This window comes from Agelaius phoeniceus, chromosome 7, assembly GCF_051311805.1.
Source record: "Agelaius phoeniceus isolate bAgePho1 chromosome 7, bAgePho1.hap1, whole genome shotgun sequence".
Lineage (NCBI taxonomy): Eukaryota > Metazoa > Chordata > Aves > Passeriformes > Icteridae > Agelaius > Agelaius phoeniceus.
This window is the reverse complement of record NC_135271.1, coordinates 31,444,310-31,453,103: the sequence shown is the minus strand read 5'-3', so window position 1 is coordinate 31,453,103 and position 8,794 is coordinate 31,444,310. Positions and strand designations below refer to the sequence as shown.

Below are 8,794 nucleotides of genomic sequence, written 5' to 3'. Positions count from 1 at the left end.
TGCAATTAAGAATTTCTACAACAGAATGGCAAATGAGAGTCTATTATGTCTATATTGTAACATATAAAAATGCAGCTATGTAATGAAGCTGGCCTAGTGTCCAATTGCAAACTCTGCTTGTTGCCAACTATGGTCTTTTACTTGAAAAAAATACAAGTCTTTGTGTGTGTGTCTGAATGTGAAGCAGAACAGTTTTTACTTCAGAAGAACTGTTTGTTCAGTCTCAACGTAAATGTAATGAACACAGCTTACAGTCAGTTTAGAACTGAGTGAAAAAGCAACTTTTAATCAAAAAGTCACCTACAGCAGCATCACAGCCTGGCTGGTTGGCAGCACAGTGCTTAGGAGATGACAGGAAAGTGTTTTTCCCATTTCCTGTAGTCAGGGTAGCTGGAGTGTTAGATGCAGTCTTGTTGCAGACATCTCTCATAAAGGATTAAAAGACTCAGACAATGCCACAACTTCTCAAGGTACTGTTTCTACCTTTCATTGCATTCTCCAAAGTAAAAGTAAGTAGAAAACTGTCACCAAAAAAAGGTACAGTCAACATGGATTTTATTGTTACAGACAGATGTATCCAATTCTATTTGTTGAGTAAGATTTTTTTTTCTAAGTCAAAACAGAAGGTTTGAGTTGAGCCTGGAGGCCCAGGAATATTCAAGGAGTACAGTACAGATGAACTGATAGTTTACCTTTGGTTGTTACCACTTGACTTTCTGAAAAGAATACTGCTTTGTTCCATAATAAAGTTAACTAGTTCAAGTCCAGCTGCAAGCTATAGCACTTGTTTCTTGAGCTTGAGTTATAGGCAGGTTGTAGCAAATAGCGTGTCTTGTAACTTGGTCCACAGTTAGCTTCTGCTCTTAGGCACTGATTGGTTTTGCAGGCACACAGAACTTGGAAGGAGTTAGTGGCTAGCTTCTTACTCCTTTGTAGATGCTTCTGTAATGGTAAAATATGTTTCTGAAGAAAAAAGAAACAGTTTAAGTGTATAATGAGTAGTTTCTATGAATTGTATATGCACTGATAGATTGTAGCTGAAACTAATGCAGAAATACTTAATAAGTGTTACCAAAGATCGTTCCAAACTTTGCCCTTGTGCATTGTGCCAGTTGTTGGATTTTTCTTGGTCTGCTCAGTAACACACACTTCAGTACATGCTGCTTTTTCTTTATAATCTTTGCTTATTTTCCTTTTACACAGAAAAGGAGTCAGTCCAGATGCTACTTATTGTGGGGGGTGTGTGTGCAATTACTATGTTATCAGAGATGCAGTGTTGAATTTTCCTGGACCTGCAGTGCTGATGTTAAAGCCCTTCAGTACCCACCAGAACTGTTAATTTCTCTGGATAATGTATTGGAGCTGAGGCAATCCACAGAAAAACAAAGTGCTGTGCTGGTTTATACAAAATAGTGTCAGCAAGCAACAAAGAGCTCTGCTTTAAGACTGCTTACTAGAGACTGGTTTACCAGATCAGGGGACAGATTTGAACCATTCATGTATCACTTAAATATCTAGTAATAAAAAAGCCATGATATACCAAAACAAAAAGAAATTTAGGTTAAAATGGTGGGAGTGCAGTAGTATGAAAGCAGTGACTTCACACATTACAAGCCTAACAAAGCCTATACCACAACTTAGCCTAAACAGAAAAAAAATTAAGATAATTCCAAAGAAAATGTCTCATATGGTGTTCTCTAATCTCTCACCTTTACCTCCCTCTACCATCTTAGCCTTCACTGATTATGGGGATTTTTGTATGCTTTTTAGAGGTAGTGAATTTTCTGTCTCTCAAAAATACCCTCCAGAACAGGAAGATCAGTATCAGAAACAAGGATGCACTGCCAGAACAAGGAGGAAGATTACAGACTAGCTGCAGCACTCTTCCATTCAAGAGGTAACAGGAAGGATTAAGTTAATAACAGACATTTGAAAGAATTTAGCTGTTAAAACAGTAAATTATTTGACCTCACATGACAAGGAACATTTTTCAAGGAAGCTTTGAAAAGATTTTTTTTCTTTTTCAGAAGTACAGAGCAAGTCTGTATTGGGATGTGAAAATGTTCATCCTTAATTGTCCCATGGTGCCAGCTCTTCTGTTCGTGGGCCATTTGTTTCCAGGTATGTATCCTCTTCAAACTTCCTCAGAGCTAATTGGTAACAAAGACATGCAAAAAGAACTTGCACAGACCTAGTAAGTCCAACCTGGAACACTACCTAAGAGTAAAGAGCTGCACAGTTAGTTAATTCAAATTCCCTTAGGATATTAAGCATTTTAGAGAGCTGTTCTCTTCCATTTGCCAGGTAGGAGTTGTATTAGATCCATTAGAACAGTACTTTTACATGTCCAGCACCACACAGGTGTGAGCTGAAATACTGTTGGGAGAGTGCCATGTCAGACACTGGAGGCACACACGTTCAAACTAAAGTTGCTGTTCTCTTTCCAGAATTGGATCACAAGTGTGGAAAAAATGCAGTTGGATTTAAGGTCTCAGTTTCAGTCCCTCTGAGGGGTTGCCTTGCATTTCTAAGGTCTTGGTCTTCAAACAAGGCTAATATCTATCATGACTCCCACCTGCTGCAATGTCCTGAAGCAGAACAATATCTGAGAGGATGCTTTTTTGAACAAAACCAATAATTAGAGTTTACTAGTCAAATTATTTCTCAAAGCATTTTCTGATTTGCTAGCTTTTAATTAAAACTTTATAGAATTCGGACTGGAGGAGACCTTTAAGATCAAGTTCAGCTATTAACCCAGTACTGAAGTCCAACACTAGCTAATCCATGTCCCAAAGCACCATCTACACATCTAAATACCTTCAGGAAGGATGACTCCAGCTAATAACTACAAAAGAGTGGCCCTAGGCATTAAATAAGGTACCTCTCAATGAGTAGGTTCTTCCAGGTCAACAGTTTCTTTTCTTATCAGCTGCAGTTTATCTCCCTGTATTTTAATCTCCCTATCTTTAAATGGCAGCTGAGAAGGACTCTGGTGAGCAACTAGACCAGCCTCCTGCCTTACACAGGACACCTTTTACCAGCAACATTCCACCACCTCTGGCCATTCTGATCTAGTGGCATCATACTATGCTTTACAGAGGTTTTACAGAAAATTACTTATTAGAATTAGTTATTTAAAACAAGCATACGAAGTATGTGCATCTCAGAGTCAATAGAATAAATTGAGATATTGAGATCATGATTGCTGCTGGATTTTTTTCATGCTGCATTTAGGTAATTTAATGTATATTTAGCCAACATGCTTTAAAAATACATATAATTCCCACTTTATTCTAGGTGTACTGAAATGAAGAGTTGTTGTCTGGTACTGGAGTTTAATGGGTTTGATGGGTTTTCTGTTCAAAGTAAAAGGAGTAGAAGCCTGATGGAAGTAGGCTGTAGACTTCAAATGTAGATGTACGTGAACTGCAGAACAGGACATTTCTGGAAGCTGAGTAGGAAATGAGGCTGCAATCCACCTTGTTTCTTGCTGCTGTGGAAGTAGACTAAAAACCCATTGAACTCACCAATTGCATAGTAGTGAGCATGTGCAAATTTGCACTTAGGGATTCATTTGGAGCATTATCAAGCTCTGCAGGTTTCAGCACCACTCCTGCTGTAGTCAATACTTCTTAAGGCTCCAGCTTCTGCCATCAAAAGGCTTTTATAAAAGTTTCCATTCTTTCTGCTTGCTGAAAAAAAGCTTGATGTAATAAAATGAGCACTGGCTCAGAGAGAAGGGAAATAAATTTTTCATTAGTGAACAAAGGAAGAAAGTACTGAGGGACAATTTCATAAGTTAATTGCCACATCTCTTTTTGTAATATGTAATTTTCAAAATTAACTACTCCAAGATAATTGGAGAGAACTCTACGTGACTTTTAGTTGATAGTGCAGCAATGTTAGTCTTTTACTTTAGATCTGAAGTGAGGTTTTGAAACAAGTCTTCATTATTTCTACTTATTGTGCTTTGGCTTACATTACAGAATAATGGGCCATGCTAATTGACATGGGTACAGAGTCAGTCAGCTCCACCCAGCCATGTTCTTCTATCCAAAAAGTGTGCAGCTGCCCAGACCACAGCAGGACTGACCGAGACAATAACAGTCTGTGCTGGCCCTGAGGAGAGTTCTTGGCCCTGCCCTCAGGCAGAGCTTTGAGGGCCAAAGCAGGCTTTAAAAGTCATGGCAAAATGCCAAGTGTTTTCTCAGTCCTGAGCAAGCTGGGGGCTCATATATGAGGCAGGAAGGCATTGCATCAACCATCTTTATCCACCCACACCCCAATTTTTACTGTTTTTAATACTGCAGATTATCCACTCCACCATTCTTGCAATTGTTCTCAATAGGAAGCCCGCATCTTGTTCCTTCCTTTAATGTTTGCATAGAATAGAAGGTACATCCAGTAATGGCACTGATTCAGTTACTCACTGCCTTTATCTCCGAGATGCTCGATCCTGATGGAAAGCAGCCTCTCTCTGAGCATTGTAGTCCAAGTCTGCTTGCTTTTCCTGCTCTTTTCTTGCCTGCTTTTCAGCCTGGTGAAGAAAAGGGAATAACAAAGCTTAGTACTTTGTTCTCAACATCACCATCCTGTAGAGATGAGAGAGGGTAAAAGCTTACAGAAGGTCTGTGGCATGAAACTTGGCACTTATCATCCCTCCCCACTTCTCTCCCCTGCCTTATCTCCCCAGAAAGGGTACATTAAATAGCTGAGTGAATATCAGCATTAGCTGCTGCTCTTTGGTGACCTGCCCAGAAGATACAAGAGGACAGCAGTGCATGGTTGAAAAAATGTCCTAATGGGACAGGACAGGATGTGATCTGTCATTGTTGATCTCTTGTTACCAGCCCTCACAGTAATCCTCCCTGACTCATATGGGCCAAGTCCACCTGGAAGAGGTTTCTGTTCTACTGCTCCAAGAGGAGGCCCATAAACCTCTGAAATTTGTATCACGCATTGTCAAGTTTTCAGCAGTAACCTCCTCACTCCACAAACAAGCCTCCTGTGGCCCATAGATACAGTCAGTCACCTCTCCAACATCAGCAGCTCCAGTGAACACAGGTAAAAAACCAAACCAAACAAAATATGTACATCACACCCATAGCAACCTTTCTCTCTCTCTCTCACCCCCCTCTTCTCTTCTGTCCAAGAGGTCTAGTACTATGGATTTAGAAGTGTGCTTCTTTCTGAAGGGGCTGACAGTATACATTTTTCTATTTACCATTTGCTGGAGCTGAAATTTCTGTATTTCCATGTTTGCATCACGCTGTCTTTGTTTCTTGGCTTTTTCCATTTCCATGTAGACATCATTTTCTGTCATCCACTGATTACGATCCTTCTCATCCTCTTCTTTTTCCTCTCTCTTCTTTTCCTCTTTTAAATTCATCTGTAGTTCACAAAACACACAGGAGTTAACCAAGGAGCTGGCCTGCTAAGCTGGAAGTTGTATCTCCGTGCAGAAGCAGCCCTGAATCAGCGCTCCGATCAGCACGGTCACTGTGACTGGCCAGTGTCCAAGCCCAGGGTTTTCAGCAGCCCTGGCAGAGGTGTGCCCAACACAGAAGGGGGAAAGGGAGAGGGGACTCCAGGAAAGGTGGCAGCAGACTTGCTGAAGCCTGCTGGTGCTTGGCACCAGAGTCACCTGCTGTGGATTGGGCCAGGCTCCTCAGCTGGAGTAAGCAGTGCAATTTGCACAAATTACAGAGCCTTCCCAGTCTAATTTTATTGAAGAGAGGATCGCCATATATGCTGCCTGCACCCTTCTTAAGGATTTAGTTCTAAAATTCTAGATGATAAATGAAAAGCAACTGGTGAGAATGTGCATGTATGTCTCACTCCAGACTGTGCTAGAAACTGGCATTTCCAAACACTATTCCTACATACAAGTATATGACAGAAAGAGGAACAAGGACAGCCCCCGTTTCTTACCACAGTGACTCTGTTTTCTTCAATGGATTCAAGAGCAGCCTTTTTTTTCATTTCTTTCTCTTTATTTTTTATTTGGTACTCAACTTCTACCTCTGCAGCTCCTCTAGCAAGACGATCATCTTCAATCTTGAATTTCTCATTCATCTGTGCATTTAATTGTTCAAAAGCTTTGTCCTTGTCCTTCTCTGTCATCCTGCAGGAGAACATGAATTACTGTAACATCCCAGGACATCTGCTCAGATTACCAGAGGCAAGTGGTACCTATTGCTTCTAATAACACCAGCAATCCTACCTCCACCCCAACAGCACCAATAACTACTGGCACTGGTAGGCATTTTTTCTGCACTTTCTACTCCAAGTTTTAATTACAGAAAACTTGCTTGCATCAAAGTTCTGACCTCGATGATATAACAACTGAAAACACTGTTTGTCACAAAATGAAATTGCAAGTTTGAATCTTATCACTGAAAATTATCCCTGGACTCACCTGTTAGTCTCTGCATTTTTTTCTCTAGTCAGATCAGCCATCATTTCTTTTCCTTTAATATAAGCCCTAATCCGATCATCATCTTTGTCTTCTTTTTGTTTCTCTTCAGCTTTAAATATTTTCTGTTCAGCTACATATTCCTGTTTAAATGGAAAACATTTATTTTCATGTAGAACTAGATTCTGGAAACATGAACTAAAAACAAATTCTAGCAAATACTTCAGGCTAGCCAGTAATAAGGAGTTCTTTAGATCAGAAGTTCTTTACAGAAGATAGAAACCCAGAGATGAAAGAAAATTTTTATTATCTACTTATCACAAACCACAGCAAAAGTAAAATTAGTATGTGGTTGCAGCTCTGGGCTTATAGCATCTTTATATTCTCTCCTCTACATTCCCAGTGGCTCCATCTGTACTGTTCCCATCCTGTCTATCATTCATATGGTGCAGACTCTGAAGAGCTTGAACAGTAAGTCTGTAGACCATCAAAGTAAGGCATTTTGTAATGACTCAGAAATAGCACTGTACTGCTTGGCAGTATGTATAGCTTTTGTTGCACATACAAGGTTGGGGGGGAAATAGGGGGAAATTTGTGTACTTGGGGTGAGGAGTATGAAAGGAAAAAAAGCAAGTAGGGTTTTAGTGGAAATTCTCTCTTTTTACTCCCTCACATGGTAGTGAATCATCACAGTTCCTCTACTTCAGTTTCCCTGCTCAAGCAGGTATTGGCAGGAAAACAGAACTCAGGTCATCGAGTTTATAAGATATTGTCATACTCAGGCTATTCCCTCTCCCTAACAAAGAAAAATGGACTTAAAACAAAGCAAGTACATGGAACCTAAATCCAGTTCTCAAGTAAAGGACAATCTCCTTGCTGACTCTTGCAGACTTTTCCATTGTAAACCAGTTAAAGCTCAGGTGCCTCATTAAAACTTCCAAGAGGTCTTTCTCAAAAGCACAGAGGAAAGACATGGCCTGCAACTGGCAGGGTAGCCATTTGATCCCAGGCTACTAAAGCTGTCATCACCCTGTTACCCACAATACTATTTATTTGTGGGCTGAGTCCAACCATCACAGTCAAGGTGAAATATGTATTTTGAACTGTCTGCTTTCCTACTACTTACATGATGCTGCCTCTGGAATTCAACTTTTTTCTCCTGATCCTTCTCTTTATCTCTCTGAATTTCCAGTTGGTACAATTGGCTTGATTGCTGTATTCGTTCCCCTTCTCTTCTCTTTTCCAGCTTAGCCAGATCTGCTTGATCCTTGTGCTCCTTTATTCTGAATCAGAAAAGGGAAGTGCATAAATGAGTTAGGGACAGCATGAAGTAATAATGAACAGATACAGATTATGCACATCTATAGGTACTTTAACAGTGAAAACCCTGGTACTTCAAAGTAAAATATCAGAGATCAAAACCAGAATAAGTTTCTATAAGCGAGCGCCAAATTCTTTGGCCAAAGCTCAGTTCCAGTCTGAGGGCACTAGGGAAGTCAATACTAGCAAAAGTGAACATGAACAGTTTATGGACTCAAATGTTAGATTGAATTTGATTTGCCTGTTTCATTGTTATCCCACTCCCTGTACAACCTCGGCCTTTTCCAGCAAGGAGTCTTCTAAGCAGTGCCACAGCACTGTGCAAGACATGGCCATGATGCCCATGCCAGCTGGAAGTGTGAAGGCTTCTAGGTAGAGGGAGAAGCAGCAACAGTCAGACAAGCCACTTGCTCTCGGTGCCAGAATTGAGCCAGTCTTGTTGGGATGGACATAACCCCTGACAGCAAGAGACCTTTCTGAAGCTGGAGAACAGAATTATAGAGGATGGGGAAAGGTCAGTCCGACCACGAGGTGAGGATGATCTAAAACCCTCGTTGAAAAGCAGTGAGTCACGGAGCCCCGGGCACGAAACGCGGGTTAGCGCCCAAGAGCCGCCCCTTTCGGCGGGCCGTGGCGCCGGGACCCGCCCGGGCCGGGCTTGCCATGGCGAGGTTTTAACCCAAAGCCCCTCGCCCCGCTCCCGGGCCCCGCCGCCGGACTCACTGCGCCAGCTGCTCCTGGGCCACGGCGCGGCGGCTCAGGTAGCGGCCACGCTCCACCTCTGCCTCCTGCCGAATGGCGTCCGGCCCATCGCGGTCCATCGCCGGCCTTCTTCGCCGCCTCGTGCAGACGGAGCCTCTGCCGAAGGAGAAGCAGGGATCCTCACCGACGGCTCTGTTTCCGGGAAATGGGGGCTCCCTCTCCCGGCCCGCTCAAAGGCGGTGGCCGCAGAAGCGTTCCGGCGGCGAGGCGGGAATGGCACCCGAGTGGGCGGCGGGCGCTGTGTCGCGATAGATGGAGCGGCACCGCGCCCCGCCCAGCCCCGCCCCGGGGAGCTGC

General features: G+C 42.4%; 1 protein-coding gene across 5 annotated transcripts; it reads right to left on the bottom strand.

The window, feature by feature from the left end:
* Positions 1 to 538: 538 nt before the first annotated feature.
* Positions 539 to 8,779, bottom strand: LOC129122691 (cilia- and flagella- associated protein 210-like). Of its 5 annotated transcripts, none has more exons than XR_013183071.1 (7): positions 8,459 to 8,779; positions 7,542 to 7,698; positions 6,419 to 6,558; positions 5,932 to 6,124; positions 5,225 to 5,389; positions 3,528 to 4,537; positions 539 to 963 (listed from the first exon to the last, which is right to left on the bottom strand). XR_013183071.1 is itself a non-coding variant. In XM_077181431.1 (7 exons), exons 1-6 carry the CDS (start codon positions 8,554 to 8,556, stop codon positions 4,436 to 4,438), a joined length of 855 nt encoding a protein of 284 aa, XP_077037546.1. In that variant the 5' UTR covers positions 8,557 to 8,779; the 3' UTR covers positions 539 to 3,724; positions 4,431 to 4,435. The 5 variants fall into 5 exon arrangements, 4 of the variants coding, with proteins under 4 accessions (XP_077037546.1, XP_077037547.1, XP_054492616.2 ...); XM_077181431.1 differs by having other exon boundaries at positions 539 to 3,724; positions 4,431 to 4,537; XM_077181432.1 differs by having other exon boundaries at positions 539 to 3,692; positions 4,431 to 4,537.
* Positions 8,780 to 8,794: the final 15 nt, after the last annotated feature.